Consider the following 13,558-nt stretch of genomic DNA (forward strand, 5'->3'; position numbering starts at 1 on the left):
AGGTTAAAGTAACTAGCTAGCATTTCCAAAACTTAGGCTCAGCACCTTCTAACATCAATCACAACTAAACAGCATTTGGCACAGGAATCGGAAAATGTCCAAGCTTGTTTCTTCTTGGAATTCCAGCAGGGCCAATCCTGGCTAGTACTTGGCTACTGTAGGTTGCCACCAGTTAACTTGTATCCACTCCAGCTACTGTGGTAAAAGCGTCAATTGCTTGCTGTTAGAAGGGTATTCTCAGAGTCATGTAATATTACAAATATTATATAATTCCTGTATAAATTACTAGCCAGTTTTCTTATTTTCTTTTCCATTACTCATCTTTTTTTTTCTCTTTTGAATCATGTCTTCTTAGAGCAGGGACTGACTATTGTTTTACCAGTTACTCTGGGCACTTTCTAGTTAAATTGCTGATTGTGTAAATATTTTAAATAAAATGAAATTGAATAACTCAACTACTCAATCAACAGATTCTCATATTTCTAAGGGACAGGAATTCTGTATCAATGTTGTTCTTCTAGCTGGTGGAAGAGTGCTAACTTCCTAAGGAACAGATGTAAATCAGCATCCTTCAAGAGAATGGAAAATGTCATAGGTTCTTATGTTAGATTTTGCATGTAATGTATACATTACATCCCAGGTTATTAATTTTGATAGTAAGGAAGAGACAGGGCCACAGACTCTAGGAAAGGAAGATAAAGCTGAAGAAGGAGAAGATGTGAAACTTTTCTATACAATTGATTTGGATTGGAACATGATCATCTGAATGGATGTGTGCAACTACACGGAGAAACATGCTATGGGACCATTTCTTCTTTGCATGATAATTTCAGCACAGCAGCAAAACGTTATTTGCAGCTGTGAAGTCACCACTTCAGAGCCTGAATTCCAGAGAACAGTTTTACACTCAGATCCAAGCTGTTTTACCTAGGTAGAGAAATCAACTGATTGTAACCAGTTGGTTACCAGACCTTTAGTGAACCAATGGTCAGGAGGAACCTCGGCAGCAATTTCTGTCATTGCATTGCATTTTGAGTTGAGGTGTTGCAGCAGCTACAGAGATCTGCTGCAAAATGAAGCTGCCTGCTGCTGATTAATCACATAAGGGAGGACGGAAGCTCTTGACACAGAGAGCAAATAAATTTAATTCCCCAAAGCAACAGGGGTAGAGGAATGAACAGGGACATACTCTTGTTCCTTCAGCACTAATCTTCTCCATCATCGAATAATCCTTATTATTTCTTTCTTGTAGCATTATCTATATCCATCTATTATCTCTCTCTCTCTCTCTCTCATCTATCTATCTATCTATCTATCTATCTATCTATCTATCTATCATCTCTCTCTCTCTCTCTCATCTCTGTCTGTCCATCCATCCGTCCATCCGTCCATCCGTCCATCCGTCCATCCGTCCATCCGTCCATCCGTCCATCCGTCCATCCATCCATCCATCCATCCATCCATCCATCCATCCATCCAAATAACAGATTCCCAAAGAGCTGCCTACTTCTCACTCATGGGACAAAGTTGGCTTTTGCCTAGAGCAAGTCATGTCACAACAAGAATATGCTCGTCCTTTTTGCTCTGCTGAGGGGTTGATCTGCTAAACATGCTGAGAGTCGGCGGCAATTAGTTATTCCAGCAGTGTATGAAGAGAAAGATTTGGATAAGGAGATACCTAAGCTGCCTGGTTCCCAGGTGTCAGAGGCACTGCAGTCCTGGTAAGTCCTGAAATTGTTTTGGCACTTCTAGCAGATACCGGTTTTAACTTACAGTGCAATTTTATGCACCTCTATCCAGATGTACCTTGCAATGGATTCAGTGGAGCTTCATTACAAGTAAACATGCATAGGATTGCAGGCAGTGTTCTACTTTAGCCTCATCCAGGTTTTGGGGATTAACCAATTTCTTGGACTGGCACGACGCTCGTAGCTTCAAACTGACCCTACGGCTGCGTTTTGCGCAACAGGCTAGGCTAAAATGTGCCAGTCAGAACGGGTTAGCTGGAAATAAGCTCCGATGGACTCGGTAGAACAAAGAAGATACGTTGCGGGTCCTTGCTAAGGTAAATTCAGAACTCTTCGGCACAGCGCACATAGCCGGCCTCCCCCCCGCGCCTCCCCCAGCAAATCTTCCTTAAGATCCAGGGCGGCGTTCAAAGAAAAACAACCTTAGAACGATACGCTTCTTGCAAGCCCCGTCCTTCTGACTTGTACGCGAAGAAAGAGGGAGAGGGAGAGGGCGAGGAAGAGAGCGGACCGGTTGAAGTGAGGCAAGTTGGGAGGAGAGCTGAATAGAGGGGCAAGGGAAAGAAAAGAAAAGGAAAGGAAAGGAAAGGAAAGGAAAGGAAAGGAAAGGAAAGGAAAGGAAAGGAAAGAAAAGAAAGGAAAGGAAAGAAAGAAAAGAAAAGAAAAGAAAAGAAAAGAAAAGAAAAGAAAAGAAAAGAATAAGAAAAGAAAAGAAAAGAAAAGAAAGGATAAGAAAAGAAAAGAAAAGAAAAGAAAAGAAAAGAAAAGAAAAGAAAAGAAAAGAAAAGCCCCAAAGTTCTGAAAGTGCCTCAAGAAGGAAGGAACCAGCCGTTCCCGCAAGCAGCCCGGGCGCCGTCTCCTCCGCTGAGGGAAGGCTGACAGCAACGTCTCTGGCTCCCTGGTCTCCATCCCGCCGCCCCATGTTGCTCCCCCGGGCTCGAGTCGCGCCCGCCCCCCTCCCCCCGCGAGGATGGTCGGGCCAGCTCTGTCAGGCAGGCGCGAAACGGGAGAGAGACGAGAGGGGTCTTCAGCTGCACGAAGCGCTCGGCCAAGGGAGGACGAAGCCCCTCCGGGGGAAGAGGGAACTTCTGGGGAGCCCAAGAGGAAACCAGGAGGGGCGCAAAGCGAGGCGGAGGAGGCAGGAGGGCTCTTTTCGGTTGGCTCCTTGATGAATGGGGGGGGAAGCATGGTGTTCCGGCTGCCGTGCAAAGGGGCGGGGGGGGGGGAGGAGGAGGATCTAAAGAACCGGCCAAGCGTTGCTGCACCGCTTTGCCTGCTGGGGAGCTGCGCTAGCTCGCCAGTCCACTGGAGCTTTTGGACATTGGGGCTGATCCGGGGAGCGCGAGTGAGTCTGGTCCGGAACCCCGGGGAAGGGGCGAGGGAGGCAAGCCCGCAGGAAGAAGAGGAGGAGGGGAGGGGAAGGGAGGGGAGGGGGAGGGGAGGGGACGGACCGATGTCCTCGGGCAGGGGCGGGGAGGAGGGAGCTGGCCTCAGCTCGGGTGCTTCTACGTCAGCCCGTCCGGGGTCTCCTCTCATCCGGAGGATGGACGGCACCGCCGCCGCCTCTTGCCCTCTTCCCCACTTTGGCAGCGCCGCGATGCCGCTCCGAAGGGCGTCGGGTGAGGAGTAGCTGGCCCTGACTGGGGTAGAAAGTAACCCTTCTCTTGCCCGGTCGTGACTGCTTTTCCTCCTCTGCCTCTTTCCATCCCGCAGGCAGAGTCCCCGTCCAAAGAAGTCACCATTCCTTCGCCTGACAAGGAAGACCTGTTGGCGCTCGTGGCCCGGCTCTGGCAGAGGAGGAAGCGGCTGGTGGCCGCTGTTGGGATCACCCTGGCCATGGGCCTCATCCTGCTCATTGCCATTCCAATCCTGATGCAGGCGCCGTCTGCGAGCCGGGCCCACTACGAGATGATGGGCACCTGCCGCATGATCTGCGACCCCTACAGTGCCAGCAGCGTGGCTGCTGGGCCCTCCAGCCATTCTGGGGGCACCGCCGCCCTGGAGGCCCTGCAGGAGCTGAGCGCCAACCCGCCGTCTCCCCTGCCACCATTTTTCCAGGGTCCCAAGGGCGATCCTGGCCGCCCGGGCAAGCCGGGGCCAAGAGGGGCCCCTGGGGAACCAGGGCCGCCGGGCCCTAGGGGTCCCCCTGGAGAGAGGGGTGATTCGGGGAAGCCAGGACTGCCAGGCCTATCGATGTCCCGAATCGGACCACCAGGAGCAGCGACTACAGTTGGAGTAGCCGGATCAGGCGTGAGTGGCAGTAGCAGCCCACCGCCAGGAGGCGAGGTAACTGGCGCGCTGAGTGCTGCCTTCAGTGGCCCCAGAATCGCCTTCTATGTGGGCCTGAAGAGCCCCCACGAGGGCTATGAAGTGCTCAAATTCGACGATGTGGTGACCAACCTGGGCAACCACTATGAGCCCAGCACGGGGAAGTTCACCTGTCAGGTGCGCGGCATCTACTTCTTCACCTACCACATCCTTATGCGCGGCGGTGATGGCACCAGCATGTGGGCAGACCTCTGCAAGAATGGGCAGGTGCGTGCAACCTTAGGCAGACCTGTTGGGCTGGAGCATGGCTGCTGGGTTTAGTTGAAAAGCCATGTGTTTAAATATGCATGAGAGGACGAATCCTCCAGCCTGGCAGAAACTTAGATTGGACACCTATTGAGTGGGGGAAAGGGAAAATTCAGCCACATGGAAAGATGAAATCCACAGGCTTTGCACTTTGGAGTTTCTTCACACATGCATGGCAGAACTTATTTTCAATCTTATTTTCCACTCCAAAACATTTTTTTAAATCAATGCTTGAAAAGCTAGCCTACATCTGTGAAAGAGCTCTGAGAACTCTTTGTCTAAAGGGATCTCAATGGGATTCCAAAATGAGAAAATTTGGCCACTGATGATAGGGAGATTTTGACCCAAGAGATCCCCAAATCACCAATAGGCCAAAAGGGGTACCCAGATCTTAAGAATTCACAATTTTACTCCCTGTAATTTGAAGGCTAAGGCAATTGAAGGAAGGGAGACCAACTTTCCTAATCTTTTTATGCTTCTGAATGGGTAGCTTTATTGAAGGTGTTCCCACAGTCTTGCAGTTTTATCCAAACAAATTCAATTTTTAAGTATTCTGTGCTCTCTCTCCCATTTTTAATTGAGAAGTGCATTTTGCTAAAAAGGGATACTGAGATCAAAGCGCCCTTTCTTAGGTCTTATAATTGATGGTGGCTCACTGAATTGCACAGCTTTGCCCCAAATGAGCTGACATGTTCAAAATGGTGTGAGATCTAAGGGCCATTATCCACACCACTAAAGAAAGGCTGGAGTTCCAGAACTCAGGAATTTTGGAGAGACTTGTGATAGTCCACCCTAGATAGTCCCAGGCCAAAAAAAAAAAAAAAAAGCCTTTGAAATTCTCCCCATCCTTTCTGCAAGTAGTGGTTTGGATCTGTATAGAAAAGCTTTAGAGAAAAATCAGGTTGAAGGGATTCAGAGTAGGTGAGTGTTGGGGGGTGGGGGGATGCCCTTAACCCTTCACCCAGTGCTCACCTATTCTGAGTTCTTTCATGCTGATTTTTCTCTGAAGCCCTTCTATAGAAATTGCCAAATTGCCTCTCCCCATAATATCTTTTTCTTGAGGAAAAAGAAAGGGGAATGTTTGTTAGGGTTTACTTATGTGTGTTAAATGTCACATGTAGTTAGATCTTCAGGAAATTATCTTTACGGTGTGTATGTATGCAGTTGTTCTTCCATCTGGTGAATAATTGAGTCCCTTCTTCCTGCTCTAAATGTCATCTTTGAAGGCCAAGTTCTCCATTCTTATCTTTAATTGTTCTCCTTCCAGTGGAATGAGGGAATGCTACTTAGCAGGAGAACTTCAATTCAAAAAGAGCACTTGCCTAACTCACCATCCAGGGACTTCCTCCCAAAATGGAATCAGTGAGCTTTCACTTTGGAAAGATGGAGGGTTTTAAGCAGGGGGAACATTGTAGCTCTAGTGGCTTTCTTACTTCAGCAGGGCTTGGATTAGGAAAGCTTTAAAGTTCCTTTCAATATTGTAGTAGAATTTTTAATAACTGCACTGTAATTGCACACACCTTTCTTTTCACTACCATCCTTTATGTTTGTGAATTCAGACAAAAGGTTGTTCTCGGTTTGCACCTAATTGGGGCACAAACATGCCCTGACAAACATCTTTTTTTTCCTTCCCTGAAGTATTCTGGAGACATTGCCTTCATCTTGTCTGCAACCTATGATGAATTAGGCTTAACCAAATCAGTGTTAATGTCGTCTTTTCCCCATTGTCAACACTGTCCAAGGATAGGATCAAGATATGCCACATCTGTAAGGCTTGGTCATGCATTACCTTGGAGAGAAGTCAGAGACATTAGTGGCAGGGTAAGGACTGGCAGTGGAAATTTCGAAGCTGGTACAATTTCTGCTGACTCAAGACTGGGTGGAAAGCAGTTCAACTCATCGGTGGGAAAAGTTCTTCAGGCTTTTTTTATAAAGTCCTTTGCTTGTTCAGATCTTCGCCTCCAAAGTGGGGGTGGAGGCTTACTCACACGAGGGAAGGGAAGGACCCTGTGGCATAGGTTCCTTTCCACCAAAATAAAGCACTTCAGACTTAAAGCTATTTTAACAATGAATGTTTATTGCTTAATGTCCATGACATGCATGCAATGGCAACCAAGAGAGCAGGATTGTGGTTTTTTTGAGAGGGGGGGTATTTCTTGATGCTACCTAAGAGACAATTCTTTATTTAAGAGGCAGTTACATATCCAGTTAAGAATCAGCAAAGGCTGGAATACATGGCACATTTGCCACAAGAACATAGGAAAAGTGGCCATTCATTAATGAACATATCTTATTCTGGTAGCAACATTTAGGAACAGTTCCTGCAGGATTGTGATGATTATATCTATGGCTCTACTATGTCATGTCCTTGGTAGTAAGAAAAATCACACTAGGATGTCAGTGGTCCCTGTTTGTTTAATATTCTGCTTTTTCTCCTGGAATTCAAGGCAGCTTACAGTACATGGGTTTCTCCATTTTATTTCTACAACAGCAACCCTGCGGGAAGGCTGAATTGAGAGAGATTGATGGATGGCTCATTTACTACTGTTTGTAGAAGAGTGCAGATGGATAATGTGTGTAGAGTCAGGTTGATGCTGAAGCTGTCAGAAAGGGCCCCATATCTTTTTCTAATAAATTGAGCATTTGTGGTCAATTTACTTATTTATTAATTACAAATGTTTTATGCTGCTGTGGTAAAACACAAATACATAAAAGAATCTAAACAAATGTAACCCTTTATCACATGATGATGCAACTGCATAAACTTGCACCTCTGAACATAGAGAAGAGTCTTTATATAGCCACTAGCCAAATCAGACAGGGGAACCACCATCACCAATTATTAGAATTTTAGATTTACTGCTCTTCTTTGCTGGGATTCTACTCTCTGATAGAGAGCCTAAATTTGACTTGATCAGGGCTGTAAGTATAATTGCATGATGATGACGATGATGATGATGATGATGATGATGATGATGATGGCAGCGGCCTGGAACCCATCAGTCAATACCCTAAAGTCTTGCGGTGATAAATTCTCTGTCCTGAATCCAGTCCTTTGGACTCCACAGTGCAACTGAAGGAAAGAAAGCATTATTGGCTTGGAAGGCAGGGGAAGCTATTCACTTATAAATGAGGATGCAGGGTATGCTCTAGACTGAAAGGGAAACATTTATTTTCTCACCATGCCAGGGACTATCACTTCAGTTGAAAGCCTGAGATCAGTCAGTATCTTCTTTTTTGATCACCAAGAATTTATTTCCTAGAACATTTTTAATATTAAAGTTTTTGCGGGTTTTAAAATTAATTTGTGGATTTGTGGATTGAGGGCCACAAGCTTGGACACTTTGAAAAGGGATTGCACTGAACCCATGGTGGATGCCACTATCAATAAATATTAATCATCATGGCTATATAGTATAAATAGTATGAGAGCAGTATACTTCTCCACACTAGTTGCCAGGGTTATGAGCGGAGAATAAAAATATTATTGCCCTAGTTGAACTATCTTCGACATAGCCCAGCAGTGCTCTTCTAATGTCATCGCAATACTCTCTGTTTTATAATTTTTCTAAGACATCATCTCTCAGTCATGGGAGATCCTAAAAATGCTGATTGTAACAATTTTGGTGCTTCTCGATTATCTTTACCAATCAGTGCTCTTAAAACTTTAATTTTCATAAGGTTTCTTTGTCCCATTATCACTAGCTTCTCTTTTTATGCAGTGCCATGCCCTGGGTTAGTGGTCCTGGGTCATTGTAATGGAATATGTATATGGTTCTGTGATCCAAGAATGAAAAAATCTCATCAACTTTTTTATACCCACAAATCCTTTCCATATAGGGGACAGGGGGAAAAAGGATATTCCCTCCATTTTTAGTCATGTCCTAGAGGTTTATAGAATAGACCTGTGGTTTATTCTATGGCTTTATCTGTTTTGAAGGCAGATTCCCACTAATTCTTTTCCAGCACTATGGATAGCTCCCTAGAGCCCACCAGGCAGGGAGCATATGTAGACTGTGGTAAAACCAATGAATAACGCTCATTCTCAAAATCTCAGGCTTCTCTTATGCTTGTACACCAGGTAAATGCTTAGAGGTAAAAGGAAAACCCCTACTGTATTTGTCTAATAAATTATAGTTGTTTCTGACCATGATTTAGCAGACAGTATTTGGTAGATAGAGAGTCAGTTTGGTGCAGTGGTTAAAGGCATTAGGCTAGAAACAGGGAGACTGGGTTTTCTAGTTACTCTCAGCCTAGGAAGAAGGCAAGAGCAAACCACTTCCAAAAATGCTGTCAGGAAAACTGCATAGACCTGTCCAGGCAGTTGCTAGGAGTCAAGACTGACTTGAAGGCACACATCACACACACACAAATTAGTAGGTAACAAAGAATCCTATATATATATGTGGTTGGCCCCTAAATAGATGTGACTCCCCTGGGGATTATTATATGTATCCATTCAAATACTGTCCCCTGATAATTTGCTGTGACACTTTTATGATAGGAATTATGGCCTTTTTTAGCACTAGGTAGACTAGATCAGATTTTACAGGATGATGGAAATTAGGGGTGCAGACTGCATTAGTTTTCCGGGAGGAAAGAAAACTCACCACATAATGGTTTGTGCCATTAAGCAATTATGGTGGATGTGCGCTTATGTGCATATGAGGAGGTGTAGAGAATGAAATTTGGGGAACTGAAAAGTGATGAACAAGGTGGATATAAATGAAGGAGGAGGATAAAAAGCACACGAGAGAAGATCAAGAAAAAGAGATTGTCATGATGGTGTTGAGTCCCACAGTTGCTTTGATGCATAGTCAAGGTGGTTCTAGAAATGGCAAAAAAGATAAGTGTTTTCACCGTATTAATGCTACATTGCTGTGAAATTTTATGGATTCTTTATGAATAATTGCAAAAGAAATGTAACAGTTCAAACTAAAGAAGTAAAAGGCTAACTAAGGAATTGTCCTGGAACTAGAGAAGTGCTTTTGCACATCTGTCTCCAACTTTGCTCAGAGGAGTAACAGCTACCAACTAATTTGTACTTAAATGTATACAAAAGTGGGGTATGATATGCAATTTGCATTATTACAATTCTCATAAATGGGATCATTTGATCAAGCAGCAGGAAAACTTTAAAATAAATCATTCATAATACATCTTCAAAATAAGTAATGTCCAATTGTAAATGAACTGAATGGATTGGGAGCATGAAGGAAGGAAGGAAAAAGTAAAAGTAAAAAGAGGAAAGACAGATTAACCGAAAGAGAAAATTGGGAAAGCCCTTGGAAGGTCCAAAGGTGATGGGGTGGTAGAGAAGTGATGGGGCTGAAAAAGGAGGAGCAAACAGATGGGAAAGGGGGAAAAAAGCTGGCTTGGGGAAGTAGGCTGTGAAAAAAAGGGCTTGGAGAAGTTAGAAAATCTTTGTCATTGGAGGCTTTAAGAAAGAAACAGGATGGGTTGCAAAAGCACAAGTGAAAAAATACTTTCCTGCAAAGAGGCTAAACTGTATGTCTTCTACTGTCACATTCAGTGTTCTTTTTCAGAAGGCTGATTAAGGGAAAAAAGAATATGTATGCATGATGGAAATGACTATTAATAGGAATGAACAAGGAGCAAATCCTAAGAAACAGGCTAGAGGATAAAAAGGAGTAAAAGGAGGGGGAGGCTGTGATGGAAATGAAATAGATTTGAGTAAGAGACAAGGGTAAATGGAGTGGATTCATATGAAGGGAGGAATCTGATGCAAAGGGGTAGCTCTGGAAGAAGTGTTCATCTTAGGAACCCTTTTTGGATCTTGTTCAAACTCTTAGGCTTTATTTGAGCGTCCTTTAAATTTGCCTTGCTGGGACATCTCACTGCCTTACTAATCATTGGTTTTGCCAGTGGAGAAAAATACCCTCAGGTTCACTTGCCAGGACTTGCATATAAGGGGTGATGATCCGATGGCAGGGAAAAGAGAGAATGAAGTGTGCATGGGTAAATGAATGCAAAGTAGTAGTAAAACAAGATGGTTTGGGGGATTTCTAGGACAGAGATCTGAACCCCTCTTCCTTCTTGGCATGATGTACTTTGCAGGTGCGAGCTAGTGCCATCGCTCAGGACGCAGACCAGAATTATGACTACGCCAGCAACAGTGTCGTGCTTCACCTGGACTCGGGAGATGAAGTCTATGTCAAACTGGATGGAGGCAAAGCCCATGGAGGCAACAACAATAAATACAGCACTTTCTCTGGCTTTCTTTTATATCCTGATTGACAGCCAAGCATCCGTGCTGTAGTCCATTGCCTTGCCCCCGCCATGCCTTCTCTTGGGGTCTGCTCTTCAGGTCATGTCATATTGCAAACTGTATTGTACCTTGATTGCCATTTGAAAGAGAGACAGTGACATCCTTCTAGCCACTGGTGTATGTTTCTCTGTGTTCTGTTGCTCACTAAAAACTGTGAGATGAGACGAGTTGGTCAGAAAGGATTCTTAGGGTAATCAGCACCAGGGATTGGTCCACTCATGGATCATAGATTTAAAACGTGTGCTTAGAGTCCCACTGTCTGTGGTGAAATGGGCAGTCTAGCACCAATAAGACCCTGGTTGTAAAAATTATTTATATATGATTCCTTGATCCAGGTAGAGTCTCAGAAACAGCATCACTTTTGCCAATGCCATTTACTCATGAAAATGTGTAGCCCCTTTTAAGTAAGTAGCCTTGCTTCAAAATCAGTGCTGGGATTCAACAATATCTGGTTTTTGCTGATTGATTAGATACAAAAATTGCACTGCACACAAATCTGAGTGTCTGGCCCATCAGCATGTCAAGAAGTCTCAAATTTAGCTCTCCAAATTCACAAGAGTCTTGCTGCCTGAAATTCCATTCTCTTATTGGAAAGATTTTAGTGATTAAACTTCCAACTTCTTATGGACAAAGCAAGTGCTTTGCTATCAAGTTATAAGGCCTTCTTTGATTAAACAAGTGGTTCAGAAACAATTGACCTCTGAACCCTCCTTTAATCGCTGTATATTGCAGTCATCTGCTTCAGCCCAATCTAGCACATTAGGTATGTTTGAAAGAGTCCAAGGCAAAAATCATGATAGGCAAAGTAGAAAGGGGTGAATCCTTGCCCTTTTTTTTTCTTTATTACTTGGAGAATAGGAGAGAATTCCTGTTTCTAGACAGCTTTGTATATAGGGAATGTGAACATAATCACTTTGGTTTTATATATGTATGAACATGTATATATGTTTATGTTTATATATTACTGATATCATCCACCCATGTGCAATGCAAATCTTGTGTGGGTGATGATGTTAAAAAAAGGTAATCTTCTGTCTCTAAGTGAATGAAGAAAAGTGAAAAAAAGGAAATCTCATATTAAATTATCTTTTTTGAGAAGGGTTTTCTGCTGTGTTCCTATTGTGGGGTTGTAGAAGGGAAAGGGGAGCAGCTGGGGGAAGGGGAGTGAGGCTTCCTTAATTTTTCATGGCATACATATTTGACAGTGTGGCCCAAAACATCAAAGGGCTGTTTTGCTTTAATGGTGTTTGGGGCAAAGGGCCCCTGGGAAGCAGTGTAGGCCCTTGCTTCTAAAAAGCAAAGCGAAGGTGCTGCATTGCTTTGCTTCACTTCACATTGTTTCTGGGGGCTCCTTTGGCACATCTGCTAGAAACATGGTCTGACTTGAAATAGAAAATAGCAGCAGTGGTGCAGTTAGGTAATTTTAGCCTCCAAATGCCGTGGCCTTCATCTGGTGCTAACGTGCATTATTTCCCTTTTCAAAACTTGGTAAGCTGCTGGGTTACATTTCAGGCCCTCCTCCTCATTCTGCTGAGGAGGACTCCAAATGTCAGACCCACCACTTTGTCCTATCTTATTTATTTATAAGGCCACCCAACTCACAATGATTCTGGGTGGCGTACAAATTAAAAACATACCTAATACCATAAAAAAAAGGAGAGAAATCAATAATCTAGGGACCAACATAGCCAACACATTCATACAATTTCCTTAGAAGGCATATACTCCCCTCTCCCAGCACCTGAAGAAAGAGTCAGGACTTCAGGGCCCTTTTGAAGGATAGCAGGGGCACGGTACTTGAATTTCTTTTTTTTTGGGGGGGGGGGGAGATACTATTCCAGAGGGCAGGTGCTGCAACAGAGAATGGATATTTCCTTGGTCCCATCAAATGACATGTTTTAAAGATGGGACAGGGAGCATGTCCACTCCGTTGGATCTTATGGAATGTGCAGAAACAATGAGAGAGAGGCAATTCCTCAAATAATGCCATGAAGTGCTTCATAGATCATAACCAGCCCCTTGAATTGTACCTGGGAGTTTGCTGGTAACCAGTGCAGTTTGGGCAGCAGAGGGGCTGCATGAGCATAGCAAAGTACTCTCATAATTGCCTGTGCCACTGTATTTTGGAGCAGCTGCAACTTATTCAGACATGTAGGAGGAGAGATGGTAGGAATCTGGAGGCAGGCCACTCATGGAGAAAGAGAGTCAATGCTTGAAATGGATTCCATCTACCAGTTTTCAGCTTTCAGCCTCAATGTCAATGGTCAGGTTGAACCTGAGGCCTCTGACTTGCAGGGTGCCACTGGGCTTGACACTCTTGCCCCTCTGCTTAATATCTATGTGAAGTCACTGGATGAGGTAATTCACTGCCATGCGATCAGTTATATATCTTGACTATGGATCAACAAAGTGATGCTGTCAAGGTCTTGTCTTCAAAGTCTTGGAGACTGTTGAGGTCTAGATGGAAAGGAACAGAATTAAACTCAACCCTGACAAAACCAAGTAGTTGTGTGCTTCTAGTTCTTCTGGACCTGGAGTCTTCTTATAATCACTCACACTTTAATTACCTTGTGTGTGTACTATTGCAATGCACTATATAGGGCTGCCCTTGAAGACCACTCAGAAGCTGAATCTATTGAACAATGGTATTCCTATTTAATAGAGACAAAGAAAAGCGTTTTCCTTGTGAATAAGGTCACTGAATTCAATGGGGTGTTTATCAGACACTGAACACATTGGATTGCACTTTAAGTCCATCAAAAATTATGCTTTGGGGTAATTTACTATGTTAGGGAAAGCATGGCAAAATCAAGCTTGTGTGGATCATCACAGCTATAAAGAACAAGAAGTGACTTCTTTCATTAGCCCATTCTTCTGTCCACATTTATAGTAGCTGTAATGATATTGCTCACAAAATATGCTTACTCAGAAGCACCGACGTTCTGTT

The 13,558-nt window shown here is 43.9% G+C and overlaps 1 protein-coding gene across 1 annotated transcript; it reads left to right on the forward strand.

Moving 5' to 3' along the window:
• Nucleotides 1–3,044: 3,044 nt before the first annotated feature.
• On the forward strand, nucleotides 3,045–11,634 carry C1QL2 (complement C1q like 2). Its single transcript, XM_088145176.1, has 3 exons — nucleotides 3,045–3,093; nucleotides 3,462–4,283; nucleotides 10,401–11,634. The coding sequence occupies exons 2-3, from the start codon at nucleotides 3,585–3,587 to the stop codon at nucleotides 10,578–10,580; spliced, it is 879 nt and encodes a 292-aa protein (XP_088001302.1). The 5' UTR covers nucleotides 3,045–3,093; nucleotides 3,462–3,584; the 3' UTR covers nucleotides 10,581–11,634.
• Nucleotides 11,635–13,558: the final 1,924 nt, after the last annotated feature.

This window comes from Python bivittatus, unplaced genomic scaffold (assembly GCF_059951505.1).
Source record: "Python bivittatus isolate LINGU-HERP-01145 unplaced genomic scaffold, Pbiv_v1 ctg000480_np1212, whole genome shotgun sequence".
NCBI lineage: Eukaryota > Metazoa > Chordata > Lepidosauria > Squamata > Pythonidae > Python > Python bivittatus.